Source organism: Dicentrarchus labrax, unplaced genomic scaffold (assembly GCF_905237075.1).
Source record: "Dicentrarchus labrax unplaced genomic scaffold, dlabrax2021, whole genome shotgun sequence".
NCBI lineage: Eukaryota > Metazoa > Chordata > Actinopteri > Moronidae > Dicentrarchus > Dicentrarchus labrax.
This window is the reverse complement of record NW_026136723.1, coordinates 5,547,374-5,572,637: the sequence shown is the minus strand read 5'-3', so window position 1 is coordinate 5,572,637 and position 25,264 is coordinate 5,547,374. Positions and strand designations below refer to the sequence as shown.

Below are 25,264 nucleotides of genomic sequence, written 5' to 3'. Positions count from 1 at the left end.
GAACTACAAGACTACTATACTACTATAAAGCAGCTACAAGGAACTTCCATTTTGTGTTCATTCTGATTTTAAACTTTGCACTTTGAATCTGTCTTTGTCTCTGATGCAGTGCGTGCTTTTGTTATGGCTACGTACTTTGAGTGCCTGAACTGGGCCAAAATAGGTGCCAGTACACTAATTCAGTACACCCATAACCCTAATTCTTTTGGCGCAGTGCTGTTTTCTCAGCGTTGACCTAATTGTATTTATACAGAGACACAGTTATGCAGGCGTTTAGGAGCTTTACTTAATTATTTCACAACTTTTATTGTATACCCCTCAGAAAAAATAATACGGAGGTCTATACCTCGATCACCTCAGTGGTGGGTACGGCCATGCTGTGGCGGTACTCATTAAGAAGTAAGGGTACTAATGTGGGCAAAAATCAAAAGTGCCTTTGTATGTAAATGTGGATGAAGATTAAAAAAAAATGTTCTTATAATCATATTTTAGATAGATTTAATAAGATTTCTTTATTATTTAACATACAATTGAAAAAACATTTGAAATGTGTAACAAATATGGTAACAATTCAGCACTACATTCATATTTAGCTTTGAATTTATTTTTAAATCATACAGAGACACATCATTCATTTTTGTTTTGTAGTAAGTAATTGTTATACAGATAAAGAATGTTACCATAGTCTATATTGGTATATACAATATTTACTTATATTATTCTTAACGTCAGCATTCTGTTGTTAAAAGAACTGAAATATGGCAAAAATTTAAAAATGGTATAAATAACATTTCTTGATATTTATTGTACAATATTCATGCGGCTCTTCACTGTTGATGGGGTTCTTGTTTCTTCACTCTGCCCACTGCAGTCTGCCTGGAAGGACAAGCACAAATTGGATTCTGCGGGTGTGATGAATACTGGACCAGGTCTGTTTGGAAACCCTTATAAGCAGAATTCAGCTGTTTTAAAATGAACTTTGCAGTGCTCAAATGTGTTGAACAACAATCAACTAATATTAAAATCAAAATGAATGAAGCTGGTAAATTTAAACAATAGTTCAGTCTCTTTGTCCTAATGGAAAGTACACATAAATCCAAAATATGACCTATCTTGCTCATGAGTTCACTTTTTTAAATTTTTCCTTTTCCATTTGAACAACATAGACTATATGTTCTTGATAGTAATTTCTCAACAATGTAATGTAACCTGGCTCCATTTATTACCAGTTTGCAATAACTGCTTGAGAACCATGCAATTCATTTAGGCATTGAATGGGAGAGTACTTTAAACAATAATTTATATCTTTATATCAGGCTTTAACCATTATAACAGTAGTAGGTAAAAAGTAGTATTTTACACTACACACTGAATTAAACTGGTAGTTTAACTCGTAACCTGAGTTTGTTTCAATGTGTTATCAGGACTTTAACAGAAACCTACAAGCATATCAGCGACACCATAGTATTGTAGAAGCTATAGCAAAATCAAGCAGTATAACTTCAAAACCTACAGCCCTCAATTAGACATAACTGCTTGCAGTATGGTGAGTCATAGTGATATTTGAGCTTGTTTGTTGAATTGTGTGACTTAAATATGACGTTCTTACATTTATACATACAGTAGATTTAGACCAAACCATGCCTTTTATTGTCTGAATGATTTGATAAACTCATTCATACAGAAACACACAAAGCTCAGCCTCCTCGCTGTCAAACAAATCTTCTAATGAGTAAGCCATGATTGAGATCTACTGTTGAGAGAGTGGGAGAGGTCAGAGACATTTGACTCCCTCTGCATTACAACACACCATTAGATAACTAACAGTTATAACACATGAAGTTCAAACTCAACTGTATTTATTTATTTAGCCATCTATTACAGTGTTGTTGTAGATAAAAACGCCTGTCAACTCTTCAGGACCTACCCTTGTGTTGGCTTTGGTGACAATGCATGTTTGTGATAATCCACTGGGTTTCTCAGTCAGAGAGTCAAATAGGTAGGAACATTTCAAGAATTTAGGATGTACTGCTTCAACTTATCGGAAAAAGCAAATATGACCAAATATGGAGATTTTCATATATGGGCAATTTACTTAAATATGGCAATATGAAACCCATCTATTTCCAGAGATGTGGTTATTATCATGAGCATGAAATCCTTCAACTTATGTTTAAAAATGTAAAAAAAAATGTGTTTTTCAGCTGATAGTGACAATCAAAGTATCGAAGGACTTCACAGATACAGTAAAAAATCAAACAGATTTTTAAAAAAACATGTTCGAAAGAGCAGACTTCCTATTGAGCCTGGCTTGGGCCTCCCAGCAGAACTAAATATAAAGCCTCTGAGAATAGTATGTGACTCATCTATGTGTATTTAAACCTGTTAGATTGCTATTCAAATGGTAACATTAATAAAAAATCAAGCTGATTGTTAAAAGGTTAACCTAGTGCAAACACCATGCCAGGGCCAGAGCTGTCACGCTACTTTTAAGAGAAACACGTCTTGCTCAGAGAACAGCTCCTGTATTCTGAATGGTCCAGTGTGTAAGATTTAGTGGCATCTAGCTGTGTATTTGCAGATTACAACCCCCTTGCCTCACCCTCCTGTTCCAAGTGTGTGGGGAAACTACAGTGGCTACAAAACTAGCAAAAAATACAGAAGGCCCAATCTAGAACTAAAGATACATGGTGGTTCATTATGGCGGACTCCGCCTCTGTAGATAAAAGTGGCTAATTTTAAGGTAATGAAAACACAAACTCCCTCTCCCTTCTTTTTCTTATCATTCCCTCTACTCTCATGCTTTCTTTCCCTTATCCTCATCCCTAACCCATAATCCCCTCATCCCTTGTCCCTCTCCCTTCTTTCCCTTATCTCTTCATCCCTCTATCCTCATATCTTCATGTCTCACCCTTCATCCCCTCATCCCTCGACCCTCCTCCCTTTATCCCTCTACATTTTTCCCCTCCTCCCTTCATCACTTAACCCCATCTCATCATCCCCCACGCTTCACCCCATCATCCTTCAACCCTCATTCCTTTAAGCCCTCATCCCTTGACCCTCATCCTTCACCCTTCTTTTCCTTACCCCTTCGTCCCTCTCCCTTCTTCCCATCATCCCTTCATCCCTCGACACCCATCCATTCATCCATCGGCACCCACCCCTTCTTCCCTCACCATTCATCCCCTGTCCTTCATCTATTGACCCTCATCCTTTAATCAGTCAACCCACACTCATCCCTCATCCCTCATCCATCCCTCCTAAATAATTTTTGCTCTCCTCCATCCAAAATGTGCAGTAAACTATCCTATCAGTGTGTTATTACCACTAATCACAAGTTTGACCATTTTCTGTTAAATTCAGTCCACTCAGTCTGACATTTAGACAGAAAGTTAAGTTTGTGTTTTGATTTATTTATATATTTTTTTATACATGTTGCCTTTTGGAAAAAATTTACCAATGGGTGGCCCCTGGGTCAAACTACCTGATGAGTTAAGTAACTACTCAACCTGTTGCAAGAGTTCATCAAGAGAATCTCAGGGATTCACTGCATAGAACCCCGTCTTGTTCTTTCTGGGTGTGTCCCCCTAATGAAAAACAAGTCAGACCTTTAACAAGCAATTATCACAGGCATGGAAACTGTATATTTTCATATACAAAGGTATATATATATACTGTATATATGTGAGAAATATATACGCCAAATATAAACACTGCATAGGTCAGTAGTCACAGTACTTACAACAATGACTGGGGTTGACCCTGGTTTCTCTGTCACTGGGGTTGGAGGTGTGTACACTGGCAGAGGGTCCTGGGGGGGTTGCTTTTTTTCAGAGTAATATGGATCCTCAGTAGTGTCCATGTGGCTGCTGTCTGTTTTCTTACAACACCATCGAACCAGCTGAAACAACAGAGCATCAAAACATGTTCAGAGAGCAGAAAGCAGAGCGAACAACAATACCACTCTATTGTTGTTTACGAGTGAACAGTCACTTCTCACTCGTGTTGTCACACAGACCTAGTGTTAAACCACACCTGTAGCTCATGCCATAGCTGCCAGTAGTTCTTCATAAGAAACTGATTGGTGCAAGCCATTTTGGTTAGACACAAGTGCATGGCTTGAAACAGTGCCTGAACTGAACCAAAAATGTTCCTGTATCCTAATTCAGCACAACCCTATCAACAACATAACCCTTATCCTACTTATTTTGGGGTTTTCTATCCAGCTATATTCTGCTCTGCCTCTGATTAGTCTAAACCTGACATTATTGTCTAACCCTAACCACCACACTCCTCGTGCCTAAGCCTGACCAACCAAAGAACACTAGCCAATCATAGGCAGAATCGGACAGGCCTTTGACATCACAGTCTGGTAGGGTAACTGTAGTAACTCAGGATAGTGAAGTAAGCAGAGTCAGTTATTGGGACCTCTCCCCTCCATCCATGACATTTACATCAAACTCTGCAAAAACAGAGTCTCCTGGACCATAAAAGACCCCTCCAACGGACTCTGTACCCTGCTGCCGTCTGGAGAAAGGAACTGGAGCATCAGGGCAAGATACTCCAGACTCAGCAACAGCTCCTTCCTTCAGGCAGTCAGACTCCTTAATACCCTGCTGCCCCCAAGCTCAACATGACAAACAAATTTACTAATTTCATTCCTCTATTTACTGTAGGCTACTGCTCTGTATACAAATGGATTACAATAAAGTCTCTCTTATCTCTTCTTAATTATGGCTCTGTTCCAGTGAGTCATCATTCACAATACCAGGCAGGCCCCTGGCACTCCTTAACGCACACGCACCTTGAAGGTATGCAGCCATATTAGTTATACCAGTGTTTGATTGCCATGAGTAAGGTCTATTCAAAGAAAAAAAAATGTGGATGTGCGTAATACACAGGAGTTTAGTTAAACCCAGCCGTCATCATATTAAGCACTGTAATACATCATATAGAGCCGAGCAATTAAAACTGCAGAATGAATAGTATATTGTATTAAACCTGCTTGGTGACTCACCATCATGATGAAGATGATTATGAGTAGCAGCAAGATTGCAGCAGCTAATACTAAGAGGGCAATACCCCATCCAGGTACCCCGTTGCTGCTGCTGTTCCCGTTGCTGTTCCCGTTGCTGTTCCCTGCTGCTGCTGCTGCTGCTGCTGCTGCTGCTGCTGCTGCTGCTGCTGCTGCTGCTGCTACTGCTGCTTCTGCTGCCACCTGATGTCAGGGGGTCAGCGGGCTTTCCAGTTCCAGTTGAAACGCCATGAGAATCTGTGTGTTTGTCATTTGGATTTACAGTTGTAGTGTTGGTCACTACTGGGCTTTCTCTGCCATCTGTTGTGGGAATGTCACTGTGGTTCCCATGATTTGTCTTGGTGGTTTGAACCACTATGCTGTCATCAGAAGAGTTTGTTTTGCTTGAAGATGTTGTTTTAGCATCTTGGACTGCAGTAGAAGTAGAGGTGACTGCCTGAGTTTTGGGTGCAGTGCTAGTTGCAGGTGTTGCGCTTGTCCTGGTTATAGTATTTGTGGGTGTTGTTGAGGTTGTAGTGTTTGTTGAGGTAGTTGTTGGTTCTGTTTTTATGTTAGTTTTAACTGTGGTTGTAGTAGTTGTGGGTGTTATGGGAGTTGTAGTTGTGGGTGTTGTAGTTGTCATAGGTGTTGTGGTTGTTGTCCTAGGGGTTGTGGGTGTTGTAGGTGTTGTTGTTTTAGTAGGTGTTGTTGTTCTTGTAGCAGGTGTTGTGGTTGTTGTAGGTGTTGTTGTTCTTGTAGCAGGTGTTGTGGTTGTTGTAGGTGTTGTTGTTGTAGTAGGTGTTGTGGTTGTTGTAGGTGTTGTTGTTGTAGTAAGTGTTGTGGTTGTTGTAGGTGTTGTGGTTGTTGTAGTAGGTGCTGTGGTTGTTGTAGGTGTTGTAGTTGTTGTAGTAGGTGTTGTGGTTGTTATTATAGTAGGTGTTGTGGTTGTTATAGTAGGTGTTGTGGTTGTTGTAGTAGGTGCTGTAGTTGTTGTAGGTGTTGTTGTAGGTGTTGTGGTTGTTGTAGTAGGTGCTGTTGTAGTGGGTGTTGTTGTAGGTGTTGTGGTTGTTGTAGTAGGTGCTGTGGTTGTTGTAGGTGTTTTAGTTGTTGTAGTAGGTGTTGTGGTTGTTGTAGTGGGTGTTGTTGTAGGTGTTGTAGTTGTTGTAGTAGGTGTTGTGGTTGTTATTATAGTAGGTGTTGTGGTTGTTATAGTAGGTGTTGTGGTTGTTGTAGTAGGTGCTGTAGTTGTTGTAGGTGTTGTTGTAGGTGTTGTGGTTGTTGTAGTAGGTGCTGTTGTAGTGGGTGTTGTTGTAGGTGTTTTAGTTGTTGTAGTAGGTGTTGTGGTTGTTGTAGTGGGTGTTGTTGTAGGTGTTGTGGTTGTTGTAGTGGGTGTTGCTGTAGGTGTTGTGGTTGTTGTAGTAGGTGCTGTTGTAGTGGGTGTTGTTGTAGGTGTTGTGGTTGTTGTAGTAGGTGCTGTTGTAGTGGGTGTTGTTGTAGGTGTTGTGGTTGTTGTAGTAGGTGCTGTGGTTGTTGTAGGTGTTTTAGTTGTTGTAGTAGGTGTTGTGGTTGTTGTAGTGGGTGTTGTTGTAGGTGTTGTGGTTGTTGTAGTGGGTGTTGTTGTAGGTATTGTGGTTGTTGTAGTAGGTGGTGTTGTGGTTGTTGTAGTAGGTGTTGTGGTTGTTGTAGTAGGTGGTGTGTGGTTGTTGTAGTAGGTGGTGTGGTTGTTGTAGTAGGTGGTGTGTGGTTGTTGTAGTAGGTGTTGTGGTTGTTGTAGTAGGTGGTGTTGTGGTTGTTGTAGTAGGTGTTGTGGTTGTTGTAGTAGGTGGTGTTGTGGTTGTTGTAGTAGGTGTTGTGGTTGTTGTAGTAGGTGGTGTTGTGGTTGTTGTAGTGGGTGTTGTTGTAGGTGTTGTGGTTGTTGTAGTAGGTGTTGTGGTTGTTGTAGTAGGTGGTGTGGTTGTTGTAGTAGGTGGTGTTGTGGTTGTTGTAGTAGGTGTTGTGGTTGTTGTAGTAGGTGTTGTAGTAGGTGTTGTTGTTGTTGTTGTTGAGTAGGTGCTGTGGCTGTTGTAGTAGGTAGTACAGCTAATTTTACCTTGTTAGCTAAAGAAAAAGAAGACATACAAATTACATATGTAGACCATCACTTCAAGGCACACATGTACGTCACTCAGGAGGAACAAATTCAATTACAAGTACAAAATGAGATCTTACCCGTTGTGTAGTCCAGATTAAGTTGGAGGATCTTGGGTTCAACTTTGTCAGCATTTTTTATAAAGTAATATCGGACAATTGGTGCATTGACAGTGAAGGCTTCGAAGAGTAAATATGTATTTGCAATTACTGATCCTGAACTGCGAAAGAAAGCACAGTGAAGAAGAAGTTATACATTATATTCATAAATTCTGATATTCTGATCTAATAATCATTTTAACTCTTTTATTAAACAAAAATATTATATAATTTAATATTTAACACTGAACAGCTGCACAAAAATGATGATACCTGAAATTTATTTCCTCAACACCTTGATAGTACTGATTTGTGGGACATATACTGCTGTCAGAGCAGTCATAGATGCCTTGAAGCTGAAAAAAAGAACAAAAAAGTTAGAAAATTTTAAATAGAGGTAAAATCACAGTGACAATAGAATGCAGCAGTCCTAAAACAAGGAAATGAGTTAGCATTTTAGTACGTCCGGTTGCCTCTACTCAAAGTCAGTGGGTTTTTTAATGGGTTTTTGCTTAGATGGCTGAAATAAGGTCTGTGGTTAACACAAGCTTAGGAAATTTTCATGTTTTGTTCCACGACATAAAATATATTAGTAGATACCCCACCTGTGAATTTGAAGCTTTTGTGCGTCTTAAAAAAGGCGGTTGCTAACAAGTGGCTAAACGAGACGCTGAACACAGACTGATCTACTCACTAGTCCGCCTTTACAGCCTCGTTCTGTTTGTACTTACGCTCTTGCAAACTATTCTAACTCGGATGTTATAACTTGAGATTTTATGTTGGATGTTTAGTTCAGTGCTGGTGACGTTGAAGTCACGCGATGGTGATCTCATTCATTTATAGCCTACCATTAGTGTTTTACTTCTGCTGATCGCATTTACGCTTCAAAAATCATTTTGTTCATTTGTGAACAAAACGTCTAAGTATGGTAAACCTTTGTTCACCACAGAGATTATTTTATTCAACAATTCAGTGGAAAAGTCCCATTGGCTTTTTGTCAAAGGAACCAGGGCGATGCTAACATCTGGATTGACCTACAAAATGACATCATCCCTGCAGCAGTATATTGACAGCATGTATTATATGCAATGTTGAGCACATATATACTACTGGGCCTACCTTGTGTACTAACTGCAGCTGGATTACCTTTATTTTATTTACTTTGTAAAACTCAAACCACAAAGCAATCCTGGCCAATAGGTGGCTAGCTTGCCCGTTGCTGTGAAAAGCACCAGTCCTCCTGACACTGTGACAAAACAGTCTTCTACAAGTGCTAATCATCATCTATTGTCAGTCATCTTACCAAGTCACTGACTTCTTTATACAAGGTCTTATATTCCAGGGATGTTTTGTCGAGCAGTGCGTCGGTGAAGACTTTGTTGGTGATCTCCATTGGCAAAGAGTAGGCCGTCGGTGGAGTCGAGCTGAGTTGCTCTGCACTGAGAAAGTCATGCAGGCCCAGAGAATGAACTGTCAGAAGCCCTGCAGGTTTCAATAAGACATATTATCTATTATCCACAATATCATTCACACATTAATGTTTTCAATCGGATTTGTCACTTCCAAGCCCTGTATATAGCCACCCCCTTGCACCCTCAGAACTATTATTGGACAAATGAAAGACTTTCATACCATTGTCAAAAACACTATCTGCATTTAAATGATGTTCTTATGCATTCATTTTTAAAAACAGGAGGACTGCAGTGTTTCTCAACCTTTTCTTGCACCTGCGGCTCCATTTCTTCCAACATTACAGGTTCCTCAGTCAGAGTTGTCAGATTGTCTTGAATTTGAGTGGCACTGTCATGTATTCTATCTTCAAAGAGCATGGAGAGGGCAGCATGGACTATTTATTCCGAAATATAGCAATCAAATATCAAAATAGGAAGATTCACTAAAATGGAAAGGTCAGTAATGACCTTTCAGTCTCAATGTTTAACCCAAAATGGAAAAATTCTTAATGTGCTAAAAAGAATGTTCCATGGCAACTCCATTGGCTGAGGAAGATTGTGTGCTGTGACTGAAAGCTCTAGAACAACCACTATATGGACCCTGGGGTGAGATTGTTTCACCAAAAACCGATACCATTAAAATTGGGCCTCTGATAGGCTATTCAGATATGACTCACACCTGCATGTTTATATTGCCACTTAGATCCTGGCATTTAAAATCTGTTGCCAAATGTTCACATTTTCATTACAGATGTCTTAATTTAGAGAACCAGATCAGTGTTTAAGAAAATTGTAGAGAATGAGTGGAGACACTACACACAGTGTATATTTCACCTTATTTGAAATAGCAATTCTGAGTAGTCTTTACGAAGTCAAGAGTAGATATAAAGTATTGATATATTAGAGTCAACGGTTTTTACAGAGTAAATTTAATATCTCTTTAAATCACTCCATAAATGAGAAAAGACTGCCATAAAAGATAATCAATTTTTGTCATTTTTGTAGGAATGTAATGTGATATAAATCAGGTTATGAATGATATATAAACAAACCCCTCTGTAAACCTTCTGCATATAGATAGGAATAAACCTGAAGAGTTTGGTGGACGTAAATGTGACTGAAGTGGATATTAGGTTTTTTAAAATTCCATACCTTTTACACTAGAGGTGAATTGGGTAAAAAACGAATATATATTATAATATAGAATATATTATATATAATATATATATATAACCTCCCCAGTTGAATACTTAGTTTAAGATTATTATTTTTTGTTTTACAAGTTTTCTGAAGTGTAATGTTTAAATATGCAAATGAGGCACTATCTATTACTAACTTTTAATGAATTTTGGAGAAATTTACAAATGCAAACATAAAAGTAAGGTAAAATCAACGTGGATGTGTATTTTGGGTGTTTTAGTAGTCTGAAACAAGACCTGATTGTTCAAAATTGAGCAGTTCAGGATACATTTTTGCCTCTCTAATGTCTCCTTCAGCAGAACATCAAACTTTCTCTGATGAGTTATAAAAGGATACAGATAACAGCAGCCCTGCTACAAGCCACAAGGCCTGTCTCATTCTTCCAACAGTCTATTAATGCACAAGTATTTCTTACCTGAAAAAGCCATCACTAAAGTCCACAGCCATCTCAACTGCACCATGGTGAACATAAGCCAGGAAACTTTAGTCCAATACTGCTCTGGTGATCTCTGGGACGATCTTGCTTAATTACATAAATGGTATTGTAGTCTTTCATGTCAAGGGTTTTATGTGTTCAGGAGAAGAATGGGCAGGGATTAGAGGCTGGTCCACAAATGAATGATATCTCCTCTACGTTACTGACTCTATGATTCAGACATAAAGGCAAATCTGCCTCACATACACCCCCAGAGTTTACTTTGGCTAAGAAATAGCCAGTAAGGCTTAATTTAGTTTGTGTAGATATATCTGTGTGTTACGTAAACGTTTTATTACAACTATTATCTAATCTTAAGTTTACTTGCAAAGAAATGAGTGTTAGGAGCCTGTGGTGTATGCCATTGTCAGTGTTCATTGTCAAACTAAAAGCCTTGGGAGAATGTTGAGTTTGTGTTTGAAATTATACTGAAACAACACTCCACCATACTTTCCCACTCTCAGGTTGATCTTTGTATTACCTGTATCTGACTCTGTTCATACACACTAGTTATATTACTTAACACAGAATACATTAGTAAACACACATATACACACACAAGCACACAAGTGCTTTCAAGATATGTTTACATGTCTATGTCATAAATGCTAAAGCACTGAGTCCAGTGAGGAGAAATGCCACTGTGTTTAATAATGTGTTTGCATAAAACAGCTCAGAGATAGATAGATAGATAGATAGATAGATAGATAGATAGATAGATAGATAGATAGATAGATAGATAGATAGATAGATAGATAGATAGATAGATAGATAGATAGATAGATAGATAGACTTTATTAATCCCCAAAGGGAAATTGGGTCGTCATAGCAGCCAGGTCCATTTAAATACAATAAAATACAACAATAGAATAAAATACTTAGGTAGAAAAAATACAAAAAGATAAATAGGTAGATAAGGTGCAAAGAAGTTGTAGTTGCAAGATGGTGGTAATAGTACTGATGAAATGATGGTAGTGTTATTGTTAATAACAAAGTCAACTACTGAATGAGTTTGAAGAGGCCTGCAGGGGAAGGGAGAGTGTGGCTGTGCAGGAGGCGCAGCAGCACGAGATTACAGTGCTGCTCAGTGGTTTGTGAACCGTGAGTCTGCCTCATGGTGCACCAATGGAGCTCAGATCTTCTTTTTTTTAGATTCATTTATAGCTTCCCCCAAATAAATGTGCTGTCACCTTAATACCATTATTGACCTGTATTCACTTTGGTGTGATCGGTTTCTTCCCTTTAGAGTAGGAATGTAACAATATATCGCAAGACAGTTAAATTGCGATACAAATATGTGAAGATTTAAACTGGTGAGATGAAAAACAAATTGTGATACTCTTTTTAATCAGCACTGGGTGTGTCAGCAGCTCTATCAAGGAGCAATGACAGTTTCACTTTTACAAAGCAAAGGAACTGTTAAGGACTGTTTATACCCTACCTAAAAATTTTAAAAAAGGATTCTATAATTTGATAAAGAAATATATTTTATCTTAAAGGATCTTAAAGGAATCTTTTTCTGTCATCATTTCTCTTCAATCTCATTTTCATTAAAGAAAAACTGAAAAGGTCTAAAGCCAGGGGCATCCAGTAATCATCAAGAAGTACTATTTGAAATATTGGCAATACATCCAAGAGTAATACAATAAGACACTGGCCAATAAGAGAGTGGACACAATAGGGAAAAGCTGTTCAAAAACAAAACAGACATCCATGTTAAACATTTCAAAATCTGTGTGAGATCAGTAAATAAGGAGAAGACATTTACATTCAATTCAAAATAAAGTATTGTGAGAAATAAAAGATAAAAAAGTAGATAATGGTGACTAGATTAAGAATAGCACACAGTAATATGAACTGCACACTTTCAACGTCTTTGTGAACATTGTCAGCTAGGCCTGCTGTAGAACCTGCTGTTAGTTGCAGAAATATATATGAGAGAGAAGCACAGGATGGAAGAGATGGAAAGATCAGAGCTAACTGGAGCAGGACTCCAGAGCACACTGGAGTGTGGTGGAAGTGGACAAAGTCAGCTTGCTAAGGAGAACAAGACTGACCAGAAAGATCTGACAAAGCAGACACTGTAGGAGTTAACTACCGCCAGAAGATGGCAGTATTGCAACACTGAGTGTGTCAGCTTCTGTTGAATCTCTAGGAAGAAGAAAAGAAAGTGGATTTACAGTATTGTCATTATTGTAGTTTGTGGCTTTGAAACATGTAAAGCACTATATTAAAAAAGGGGAATCCCCGAAGCAGAATATGGCATCTATAATAGCAGAACTAAATGATGAAACACACAATATTACCACAGGGAATGTGCTAGGAAAGTTTAATTTCCTTAACTAGTAATAGTAACAAGAATAATAAAGGGAATTTAATTGTTTTTTTACAATCTACTGCTCCACACTCCCGTCCAGTAGAGGGCGGTAAGCTGGTTTTCCAACAGCCATTAAAGCTCAAAGAGGAGGAAGAAGAAGAAGAAGAGGAAGCAGCACTGCATCAGCAGCCGGTCTACGGTGAACTCTTCTCCGAGCATTTTCACTTTAAACAATCAAAACGTCGTACGCAATGAGGTAATTATACTTCAGCACGATCCACAATGAGTGCCTCAGTGTTCCTCAGTGTTCCTCAGTGTGGGGCAAAGGGAACTGTTGATGGTAGTCGATGCTACAGTCCGTTATGTTAGCTTAACGGGAAGCTAGCGGCGTGCATTGTTTGCAGCTACCCTGTTAGCGAGGTAGCTAACGTTAATTCAGTTTTCATTATTCCGGTGAGTCGTGGGGAACGGTACCATGTCCGAACCCCAGAGGAATGTGAGCTTCTACACCGTTAATATAGCAACTACCCAGTGGGTTAACGTTAGCTAACACCGCCTAGCCGAGCAGCTGAGTGAATGAATGAATGAATGAATGAATGTGTGTGTGTGTGTGTGTGTGTGTGTGTGTGTGTGTGTGTGTGTGTGTGTGTGTGTGTGTGTGTGTGTGTGTAACGTTAGCAGCGCAGTGTGCCTAGCTTCATTACTGTGAAAGATATCGTGACGAGCAGATGTGTGTGTGTTCTGACATTGTGCTGTGTTGTGTGTCCAGAGGGGACCGCGGCAGGGGTCGGGGAGGCCGCTTCGGGTCCCGTGGAGGACTGGTCCAGGGGTGAGTTGAAGCACCGGGCTGCTGCTGGCTTGTATTCAGGGGTCAGGGGTCAGGGGTCAGATTCAGTGTATCGTGATACTGTACAAGGTGATGTATTGCAATAAAGAACACACTCCATATCCATCAAACCTGAGACAGAGGTTTCCTTTTTAATGCAACCAGAACATCTGGATTTGTATGGAACACATCATAGCCCTGAGTTTATGTTCACATCACTGCTATCTGTCAAACAATGATCACGTGAGAAGAAATACAAAATCCCACAATAACATATATCAAATGTTTTTCCAATATTTCTTAATGAACATCTCCAAGGTATCCTGATTAAAGCAGCATTAGTAGATTGTGTTTATGTACATTCATTATGTGTACAGGATCTTGTCGTAGAACATGTTTTAATTTAGTCTATCATTGGCTGGGCACAAATATTTGTGTCATGGTGTTTTTTTAAGATTGTTTTTGTTTTTTGTGAGACAGAGCCTTCACTATAGGTCTATAGTGGCTTATACTGCTGTCAGGAGTACACCGAATGTAAAACAATTAAATGTCATCTTCTATATACTGAAGGCTTTGTTTACTACAGGGGTTATCTTGGTTGTAGAACACATGTTTTTGTTTTTTTAATCTAGTCCATCATTTGCATTTGGTACTAAAATCCATCTGAAAAACAGTGACATTGATTTTTCTGATATTTTATGCCATACGAACAAAGAGGTTCCTCGTGTCTTGATTTATTTTGACGGACTTGGTTAAAGTATTCAGAGAAGATTGAATCTTGAGCACTGTTTCCTAAATCAAACAGAATGGTGTTACACCTCTAATGATATTGAGACATTGCTGTGAGTGTGAACCCACATTATTTACAGCAGATATTCTGTGAACATAAGCACTGCCTAAAGTTGTTATCACAAAACTGTTTGACTTCTCTTCATTCCTGTTTAGGTACCGTCCATTTGTCCCTCACATCCCGTTTGATTTTTATGTGGTGAGTAAAAGAATACTACCTATGGGTGGGTTACATTTAGGAGCTTCAGCACGTGAAATAAGATAAAACACGCTCTAGATTTCCTGTTCCACATATGAGTACGTAGATATAAAAGACAGTTTGGATTAATGGTCACAGTTCAGCAATCTGCAACCTGACCACTAGGGGCCACCAAATCCTACACACTGGTCCTTTAACAGCAGACTGGAAAGCAGTGTTTGCCCTCTCTGGTTCACTGTTCGATGTGCAGTCAGAAGTAAACCTGTACGTCACTGCAGCAGGGTCAGTCTTTCGGTGGCTGTTAGGTAATTTTTTCTGTGTGCTTTTATGTTTAGGAGACAGTGTTCCCCCTAATAAAACCACCATAGTGGTCTACTAATGTGAGTAGTCCTGGAACATCTGGAAAACCATGACATTTAGAGACTAGTATTCCTGTCGTGGAAACATCTGGAAATTGATAAAAAAAATGTCCTGGGAAATTGTATTTCAGTCCCTCACCCAAATGACATTTGTTGTTGTGGCTGATAATTGTTAATTGTACGTGCAACAAACACTTGCACTACTTTCATTTCCTTTAATTGGCTAAAAGGTAAGATGAATGATTTTCTTTAAAATAATAATTTTTGCTCACTGAGGCCACAGTGGGAAAATTGGCAGCAGTGAGAACAGCCAAGCGTGCCACAAAAGTGAGCTTACGTGGAGTGTCAGAGAAAGGAGAACAAGTACTGGAAAAGGCTTTTTTTTAAGAGTGGGAACCCTGCACTAAGCAGCAGTGTGTGTACTGACTGACTGTTTTTTATCACAAGTGTGAGATGGCCTTCCCCCGAGTGAAGCCTGCATCCGACGAGACGGCTTTCAGCGAGTGTCTGCTGAAGAGAAACCAGGACCTGAGCCCCACGCCCGCAGAGCAGGTCAGTCCACAATCAAACACTGACCGCACTACAATAGGTCTCTTGTTTACTGTCACTGATACAAACCCTGATTATTGCTCTCTTGCTGCCTTTTAGTCCTCCATCCTGTCCCTGGTCACAAAGATCAACAATGTCATTGACAACCTGATTGTTGCGCCTGGCAACTTTGAAGTGGTGAGTCTTTCTGTTACTGTCTCTAACATCCTGAATGACTCTGTGATGTGTTCCTTATTGTAGTTCAGATCAGTGTGTGGAGTTGTATAATGATACATGTGACAAATGATCAGGTCACAATACTAAAGGAATTGGTGAACTGTCCTGCTAGAACATCCCAGGTTCCCAGTTTAATGTATCTGTGTGAAATGAAGCAATAACAGCAAGTATTTAGAAAACTGCACGGCATTATTTTTTACTAACCATATTTCATTATAAGTATCTTAAACCAACTTAGGGTGAAATTTAAGGGTAAGGGTTTACATTTTTGCGAATTAGAATTTTCTTTCTAATTCTTTTGTATCAGTAAATACATGTGTAACCTGTGACTAATGTGAGCTAGTTAATAATATTGGTACATTACAAGTTAATAATGTCGCACCTCTGTATCTTTGCAGCAAATTGAAGAGGTGCGTCAGGTGGGCTCTTACAAGAAGGGCACCATGACAACAGGACACAACGTTGCTGACCTGGTTGTAATCCTCAAGATCCTCCCGACACGTGAGTGTTCCAGAGGAAGTGATGTCATCTGCGTAAAAATAAAGAGGCCATTGGTGTAGTCATGAGATCATGCAGTGTTAGTAAACTGCAGAACGCAGCATTTGTTGCTTGCCTTGGACAGCAAGCAATATCTCTTTCACTCACAATGTCTACAATCAGTTTTGCATCCTCATCAAAATCATCTGGTCCTCAGTATGTGTTCAGTGACTTCTCCTGTACCGGCACTGTGTGCAGGTTAATTGACAAAAGAAAGGAATTTGTGTGCACAGGACTTTTTTGCTTGGTGTTTTTTAATACTAGTATTGCATCGAAGTTTACGATTCTGGTATCATAACAACCTTACTTAGAAATACAGTATAAACATGGTTTTCTGCAGACTTTTTCTGTTTAACAAGAGAAGCCAAAATCTTACACAAATCCCTAACTAAAGGCTAAATAAATGGTCGAACACTGATTTTGATTGGGAAGTATCAGATTAAACAAAACAAATCTAAACAGACAATTGATTTCCAGATTTTGTCAGGTACTGACCATTTTCACCACTTCAGTTGGGGAAGTGTGCACTGTGCAACTGTATTATCGGATCGGATCAGGACTCTTTATCTGAAGATATTCCGATCGCCAAAAACAACTTGGATGTCCCTAATTTAAACCTTTAGCCAACTGTGTGTGAATTTAGTGCCTGTTTACTACATTAAAACCCTGTGTGTCAGTCTGCCTGGTAAAACAATCAATGGCTGTTGGTCATTCTAATGCAAGGAGAGCTTTATTCAGAGCCCCTGACCATTTCATCTGTAATGTTGGATGTTTTTTTTTTCCTTTTACAGTGGAGGCAGTCGCTGCTCTTGGCAACAAAGTAGTGGAGACCCTTCGCACACAGGACCCTACTGAAGGTAACCCAGTGAGGGGCTGTTGTTCACTTCCTAAAAGATGTATGCTTTCAGTTTAACAGGACAGATAGTGACATTATTTGATTTCATTTAATTCTGGATTCAAACAGTGTACTGAGCTGGTTCAGTTGTTGGACACACGCATGCTGAATTCCTCAATGTCAGTGATCAGTTGATAATTGATGTAACAGTGCTGACTGTGTGTATCTGCTGGTTTCAGTGCTGTCCATGCTGACCAACGAGACAGGCTTCGAGATCAGTTCGGCTGATGCTACAGTCAAGATCCTCATCACCACCGTCCCCCCCAACCTGCGTAAACTGGACCCCGAGCTGCACTGTATGAACTCACACACAACTTACACCGACCATGATCCTCAGTGTCCCCAGGTGGAGTGTATTTTGTTGCATTCAGGTTACTTTGTCTGTTGTCTCTTCAGTGGACATCAAGGTGCTGCAGAGCGCCCTTGCCGCCATCCGCCACGCCCGCTGGTTTGAGGAGAACGCCTCTCAGTCAACGTGAGTAAAGTCTCCTTGTCCAGACCATATACACACAGTGCGGCTCGCCTGACCTCATTGGATTCTGTCATATTGATCGCCTTCAGGGTCAAGGTGCTGATCCGCCTGCTGAAGGACCTGAGGCTGCGCTTCCCTGGTTTTGAACCCCTCACTCCCTGGATCCTGGACCTGCTGGTGAGTCTGCTGCTTTACACTCCCTGACTCCTGCCATTTGAAAAACAGAACCTGGGTCCTAATTTTGTGGCTGGTGTCCGTTGTGTTCCAGGGCCACTCCGCAGTGATGAACAATCCGTCCAGGCAGCCCCTGTCCTTGAACGTGGCCTACAGGTTGGTCCCCACTTTCAGGTTTCATCTGTTTGATTACGTTCACTACAGATGGGACGTTGTCTCTGAGCTTTGTGTTGGACTCTGTGTTTTGAAGACGCTGCTTACAGATGCTGGCTGCTGGTCTCTTTCTGCCCGGCTCTGTGGGCATCACTGACCCCTGTGAGAGCGGGAACTTCAGAGTGCACACAGTGATGACTCTGGAACAGCAGGTAGGCCTGATCCCATCGCTTCACTGCAGGCCATGCAGGGAGATTGGTGATTCCACTCTTTATGACCTGTGTCTTTAATATCCTGTAGCACACTGGAAGTGTTGCACGTACCTGATGATGATGATGATGATGATGATGTGTGTGTGTGTTTGTGCAGGACATGGTGTGTTTCACAGCGCAGACACTGGTGAGGGTGCTCTCTCACGGAGGTTACAGGAAGATCCTCGGCCTTGAAGGAGACGCCAGCTGTAAGATAATCTCATTCAGTATGAGGAGTATAGGCTGGTTTTTACTCACTGCTACAATGTCTTGATACCTTGTATATGAACATTTTTAGCATTTAGAAATGAAGCAACTAGCTTAAAATCAGTAAAATTTGTTACAGGTAAATCTTTATTGGGCACTCATCCTGGCATTCCTAAAGCTTTTCTTTATCACGCCTGGATAGCCAGCTGTCAGCTCCTGGCTAGCTAACATGACACACATTCCAGAGAGAGAGCTAGTAGCAATAATAACGCTGACCCAGCTCTGCAGGTCGTAACTCTGCCTAAGTAACTCTAATGGAACTGTTGTTGCAGACCTGGCAACAGAGATGTCCACATGGGACGGTGTGATCGTCACTCCGTCAGAGAAGGCCTACGAGAAACCTCCAGAGAGGAAGGAAGAGGAAGATGAAGCTCTGGAGGAGGGAGGAGACGGAGAAGATGAGAGCATGGAGACCCAGGAGTGACGAGGAGTTCAGGTTGGAGCATCTCCACATTGTACCACCAATGGAGTTCCGTTACATAACCCTTTTTAATAGCTCAGAGTGCTCAATGTATGTCTGTTGGAGCTTTCTCTTTGAAGCTGTGTTATTACAGTAACAATCTATCCATGAATGCAATAAACCACCTTGTCTTTGACAAGCCACATTAAAGTTGTTAGTCTGGCATCAGTGAGCTTCAGTCAGTTTTCCTAGATCATACAGTTGCACAGTGCACACTTCAAGTACATTAAAGCTGTTCAAATCCAATGTATATGCTTGACAGTTGAATAGTTCTATTTGACAAAATAACAAGGTAAACAAACTAAAAGATATGTTTATAAATAACTCAAGTCCACTTAATGCAGCAGTGTAGGAGTTCAGTCTAAACCTGCTCTATTTGAGAAGTGTCCTGAGATAACTTGTGTTATGAATTGGCGCTATACAAATACAATTGAATAGAATTGTAGTAAAACTCAAACAAAACGTAGTGATCGAGGCAGCGGTAGACCAGCAACTCCTGTTCTGTGAGGTGAAATTACAGTTTTAGTCTGGTGGCTTTAAACAGAGCGTTTCAACAGCTGTTTCTGGTTATACTAAAAGGATCTTACTCCTATATCTTTGTAGGGGTCCTTTCCATAAACCTATTAGACTAACAATCAGAATCAGTTGCAGAACAAGCACTTTTAGTGGACGCACTTTGAATACTTTGCATATTTGCCCACATGGAGTATGTTGCACTGGACCAAAAAAAAGTCAAACTTTTTGTACCTATTAAAACAAAGGACTGGGCTTAGTTAATTCTCAATATAATGGATAGCAACCAGTCAGAAACGTCCGTGATTGACCCTGATACCAATCTTTGAGATCGGTTCAGGACCTCTCTAGTATTTGTTATGTAGTTGTTTTGTTGTGCCTTTGAGGTTTGTTTAAACTAACCATCATATGTTCTCTTTCCACAGTGAGTGTTGGTGAGCGTATTGAAGAAGTCTTTTCAGCTGGGCCACGGTGTGTACTTTGGATGTTACCTGAACACAAACACCAGCAGGAACTGCGTTCCACCCGACAGCCACTGGTCCCCCGATGTGTTCAGAAAAAAGACTGGCCTCATTTATTGTCAGTTTTAATAATGTTTTTATTTCCCTTTGCTTTTTACTTCCTCTTTGTAACAGTGAACAGTTGAAACCCTGGATTAAACTTTGTTTTTAATTTAGATGGAGTCTTGATATTTGTGCAGATATTGACGAGTCAAAGCTCAAACAGTCAAGCTCTTTATTACAGGCAAAATCGAACATGTGAAATATTAACAGGTTGGATTAAAGCACACAAGTGCATAGATCGTGTAAATTTGACCCGATACTGTTGGACATGTTCAGGTCAAGGTTCCCAAATGTCAACATAGCGTAGATGTTAACTGATGAAAAGCGGTCATGGGTAACAGGAATAGTTTTTACTAATGATTAAGAAAAATGTCTTGGCTCTAGATAAGTTCTGTTTAATGGTGAGAAGTCCAGTCAGAATGGTGAGAACAGGCAGTGATGGTGGTGATATTACAGATTATGTTAGAAAATATATATACACACCTAATTTCTAGTTGATCTGAGTAAGGTGAGCCATTTGAGACCTGAACCCCACAGCCCTTAAAGCAGCAGAACCTCCTCCTTTAGTGTGGAGCTTCAGATATATCCTGTTCCTGCATCTGTGTGACAGTGCAGTCACTTCATGGCTCGAAAAAGTGGACGTGTTCCACAGAGTGTTAAACATTCCTAAACTGCCCCTTTTTGCTATATGCTCCAATAACAGTTGAGCTTTCTCCTTTCCTGTGCTTTGATGTGCTACGTGCTAGTGCTATGTTGAAAAGACAACTACATTTTGAAGAGGGTTAAGTGAAATTACATTTATAGTCACATCTTACATTAGCTAATATTAACACTGGAATGAGCTAATCTACATTAATCGTTAGTTACATCTGATAGCTAATGTTAGCTATAACAGTTATGCTAAAATGCAACAATATATATGTCACTTAACATTTAAGCCATCTTCAAAATGTGGTGGTCTTTCCAACATAGATTAGCCTAGCACATAGCATATCTAAGTACAGGAAAGGAGGAAGTTGACCGAGGCCCAAAAAGGGACGGGACTTAGGAAGGGTCACCTGGGAGACAGTGATATGTGGATGGTGGCTAGCTTTATGAGTGTGACACATGGGGAAGACAGTGGGCTCTGCGCAGCGTCCACTGTGTGGACCTGGCTCACAGCTGTCAGGTTTTCAACGGTCCTCGTGGATGCAACCCGTCACTTACTTTGAAGACTTGAAGGATTTGGACACCCTGCCACTAATTCACAATGTGCTCACAGTACATCAGCTGCTGTCTTCACAATCAGATTAGTTAAGAGTCTGATCTCAGCCCTCCCTGTGGCTCCTCAGATGGACCCCCCTCCAACGTGTATCTGGGTTCACGGCTTCAGTTTGAGCCAGGGGTGAACCATGGTGAGGATGGAGAGGACAGAGGAGGCCAGTCCACAAGCCCCGACAAAGCCCTGCCCCGTGGGGTAGATGCCCAGCCGGTCCAGTGGGATGAAGATATCGCAACTGTTCTTCAGCAGGTCCAACAGCAGTGGCGGGTTGCTGTACAGCACCGTCACCAGCAGGTGGAGCCGCCTGCGGAGCCACGTAGACATGACGGGCAAGGCGGCGGCGGCGGCGGCGGCCGGAGCGGCGGCCGAGGAGGAGGGGGAGGACAAGTGGTCAATGGGCAGGGCGGCACTGGGGTATGGTGAGGGTGGGGACTTGGAGGCTCTGTACCTCTCCTCACACTCAATGAGGAGGCGGAGCTCGTACACATCTCGAGTCAGGTTGAGGATCAGAGCGAACAGGTAGTACCTGCAGATTCACAACAAATTCTGCTGAACAAGTTTACTTGCACAGAGCTAATTCACACACAAAATAACTCAATCTTTTCCATCTTCATTAAAACAGACTCATAGAAAAGAAAAAGAGAAGCTCACTCACCTGAAAGACCTCTGACTCCACTTCTGCTGGTCCAGGTTGGAGATGAGGCCTGTTTTTCCCGCCCACAGGACATTGTCACAGGCAAAGTACATGGCTCTGTTGAGGTGGCTGATGGTCAGGCAGAGCCTCAGCACACTGTCAGAGAGGTGTATGGCCCTCTTGGCGGCCTCCAGCGCCTCCACTGAGTTCCCCAGACGCAGCACTGTGAGACACAAACACACATCAGACACAGCCCTCGGCTTTCAGCTGCTTGGTAAAGAACCGGCGGCCTCACTTACGCTTTCTCGTCAGGCTCATGTGCGCCTCCAGCTGACTGACGGTTTTGTGGAGTTCGGCCGCAGCCCCGCCCTTCCGCAGAGTGTAGCCCAGCAGAGTACAGGCATACTGGGCGGCCCTGTGAAAAGCAGAGGCAGGCTGATAAATCATTCAGGCCCTATATGTATCAGCTTACTGACTAAAAGTCCTGAATCTGTATCAAGATTGCTGTTTATGTTAGTTATGTTGTTGCAAACACTGTAAAAACAGGACTTCAAAATAAAGATATGCCCACATTATTGTTGTTAAATAATGTTATTTAACTTTTTATCCATTCTGTCTTATTATTGTCTTGTACTTTGAACTGCACTAAACTGTATTAAGGGGCTATAACAAATAAAATTAAAATAAAAAAATTATCCCAATAATTAAATTACAACCACTAAAAATTGGTCCATAATAATCAGCATTTATTTTGAATTATTTTGCAAAACGTTTGATAGGCTGTATGTTCTATAAATGTATGTTTGTTAAGTTTTTTGATTACCTTCACTAGCAAAAACACAAATGAACATTTGAAGAACATTGTTGCTGTTGTGTTAACAATAGTCAGTTATTTGCAGTGGAATATTAAATGCTCACTATATCTCTGCCAAGTGTGTAAAAACTACAGGTTACATATGTAAAATCTAAGTTATCTTATTGGTCAGGAGAAGCAAGTTATTATTAGTTATTATATCGGTGGAAAAAGAATCCATATCGTGCATCCTTAAATATCAATATGTGCCTTAAAAATCCAGTATGAGTCACTATAGTGACGAGGTTAAGTGTTTTGTGTATCACAAGGACTAAAAATGAAGTCTGCTTCAGCAGTTTAATTTGACTGACCATGAGCCCTGTAAAGTATGCCTATCATACATTCACAGACCAACAGCAAATAAACCAATGTGCACAGGGGGAAGAATGTGTCAGTATTTATGTATATTTGGTAGAGGCATCATATGATGTACATATATTTTATTTGTATAGCGCCAATTCATAACAGAAGTTATCTCAGGACACTTTTCAAATAGAGCAGGTCTAGACCGAACTCTTTATAACATTATTTACAGAGACCCAACAGTACCACCATGAGCAAGACCTTGTTCTTCTCCCATAGGCTTTAAAAGAACTGGCACCAAACGGCATTAGACTGTTGGTGTTACGATGTGATGGCTGTTCCTTCTTTTGTAGTTTTCTTGCTTTATTTTAGTGCAATATAACCAAGTGCAATGAATCGCAGAAGCTGCAATGTTCTGATGAAGGTAAAATGTGTGTAAGACAGTACTTAGTGCTGCAGTAGTCTCCTGGTCTACAAATCCTCTTCTCCATGTAAGAAGACATGTTTGTTTGGTACAGACCCCAACAAATGAAAAATGAAATGTATAATTTAAAAATGACCACTCACTAATCGTGAATCATATCGCAATATGATTTTTGTTACACAGCTTGAGTCTATAATCACAAAGATTGTAAATAATCTAAAGGTAAAGGTAATAAAAAACAGAAATAATAATAGTTCAATAAATATCTTACAACAATAGTTAAAACCAAAACTGTAAGCTTTTAACAGCTTTGTTAGAACATTCAGATACAGAAATAACCTTGCTTCATCAATCATTTCTCGTGCCTAGGCTACTGTATATATATGTACTGTATACATATAATTCCTTGCACATTATTAATATTAGACCTATACTGTATATTCTCTCAAAACTATACTGCTGTATATATTTTTGTCCTTTATTATGTTTTTATTTACACCATGCCACTACCTCCGGCTGTGCCCTGTTCAGTCACATCAGTATTTAAGAAGCTGTATATAACGTATATATATAACGTATATATATATAATCTGTTGTGTGTGGAGCTGCTGTACGTTAGCTAGTGAATGCCCTCAGTGTGTGTCTGCGGTATGTTTCCATGGTAACTTGTGTGAAACTAACCAGTTTGATGAGTCTGCTTTCATTAAGCTAGTAGAGATGAAAGTTAGCTAGCTGACTAGCATTAGTCCATTTGCGGCTAGAGGGAGAATTCAAACGTTGTTGTTAATAAAAGTTGTAACTTTACCTGATAACTCTCTCCTTGGCTTGGCTTTGAGCGTTAAACCGAACCCAGGAGTCCATACTGGCTCGTTGTTCTCAGCCGGACTGGCACAGCGGCTCGCTAGTTAACGTTAGCTCACTAACGTTAGCTTTCAACCTGCTGGCTGTTTGTGTCAGTGACTCCTGAGCTGCTAGTTAGCAGCTAGCTAGGTGTTACTATGCTGAACGCGATGTCTAGTGCTTTAAAAACAGTAACAGTAGTTCTAATCACAGATTATTTACAATCTCACTCTCCTCGAACTCGGATATGACCCTCTTCTGAATCCGGGGAAACGTCTTCTTCTTCGGCAGATGCAAACTTGAGACAGTTTTTAGGTGCATTACCGCCTCCTACTGGACTGGAGCAGAACAGCAAAGAAGAGGAACTCTCTGTCAGACCTCATTCTGTTGAGTCATTCATACAAAACACCATATATAGTTCTACAGCTACACAATGAAAAGTATGTGACAAAAATAACAATATAATTGAATAATGTAGTGATAGTTCTTGTTGTTAATGTAGTATAAGCATATCATTTTGTTAAAGCAAATGGTACCACTGAGTTATCTGAACAGGCATATATGAGGTGGCAATCTGAAAGGGCCACTTGGTTACACTTTGTTACACTTTGTTACACGTTGTTACACTTTGTTAGCGGGTGCACAGTCACTCTACGTGCTCTGAATTTACACCCCTGAAGTTGTGTTTAACCAAATTCCCACAAACTGACTGAACGTAGCAATACTGGAGTTCGGTCTCTGATGAATATTCACAGGAAATAATCTGCTCCAAATTCATCCAAATCACTTGTTTTGCACAAATGTACTGCAGTTATTGTGTTCACTGTTTGTTCATCAGTTAAAAAATAAAAGGAAAAAGGTTGGGAACCACTGCTTTATACGACAGCTTTCCTAAAATTAGATTTGAAAAGAAATTTGCAATATATTGACTATACGGAATTGAACTGTATTGTGATACCTATTGTATAAATGTGTTGTGTAAATACATCATGGTGCATTTATATACATTCAATTTAGCAAATAAAGCATGACTAAACCAATGT

At 40.3% G+C, this 25,264-nt stretch overlaps 3 protein-coding genes across 3 annotated transcripts; 1 reads left to right on the top strand and 2 right to left on the bottom strand.

Annotated features, from left to right (window-relative positions):
• Positions 1 to 787: 787 nt before the first annotated feature.
• Positions 788 to 6,407, bottom strand: LOC127358291 (mucin-2-like; the record flags this gene model as incomplete). Its single annotated transcript, XM_051391274.1, has 4 exons — positions 788 to 876; positions 3,510 to 3,587; positions 3,743 to 3,901; positions 5,018 to 6,407. Coding segments are annotated over 2 exons (1,410 nt in total), but the record flags the coding sequence as incomplete, so codon positions are not given.
• A 6,410-nt stretch (positions 6,408 to 12,817) lies between these two features.
• ilf2 (interleukin enhancer binding factor 2) lies at positions 12,818 to 20,019 on the top strand. The gene is made up of 15 exons (XM_051390924.1): positions 12,818 to 12,939; positions 13,453 to 13,512; positions 14,455 to 14,497; positions 15,304 to 15,408; positions 15,505 to 15,582; positions 16,020 to 16,122; positions 16,950 to 17,015; positions 17,233 to 17,349; positions 17,450 to 17,528; positions 17,615 to 17,702; positions 17,794 to 17,855; positions 17,950 to 18,064; positions 18,222 to 18,312; positions 18,643 to 18,806; positions 19,769 to 20,019. Exons 1-14 carry the CDS (start codon positions 12,935 to 12,937, stop codon positions 18,792 to 18,794), a joined length of 1,164 nt encoding a protein of 387 aa, XP_051246884.1. The 5' UTR covers positions 12,818 to 12,934; the 3' UTR covers positions 18,795 to 18,806; positions 19,769 to 20,019.
• Positions 20,020 to 20,064: 45 nt separating this feature from the next.
• Positions 20,065 to 24,512, bottom strand: pex11b (peroxisomal biogenesis factor 11 beta). The gene is made up of 4 exons (XM_051390950.1): positions 24,187 to 24,512; positions 22,101 to 22,216; positions 21,823 to 22,024; positions 20,065 to 21,693 (listed from the first exon to the last, which is right to left on the bottom strand). Exons 1-4 carry the CDS (start codon positions 24,240 to 24,242, stop codon positions 21,267 to 21,269), a joined length of 801 nt encoding a protein of 266 aa, XP_051246910.1. The 5' UTR covers positions 24,243 to 24,512; the 3' UTR covers positions 20,065 to 21,266.
• Between the last annotated feature and the right edge of the window lie 752 nt (positions 24,513 to 25,264).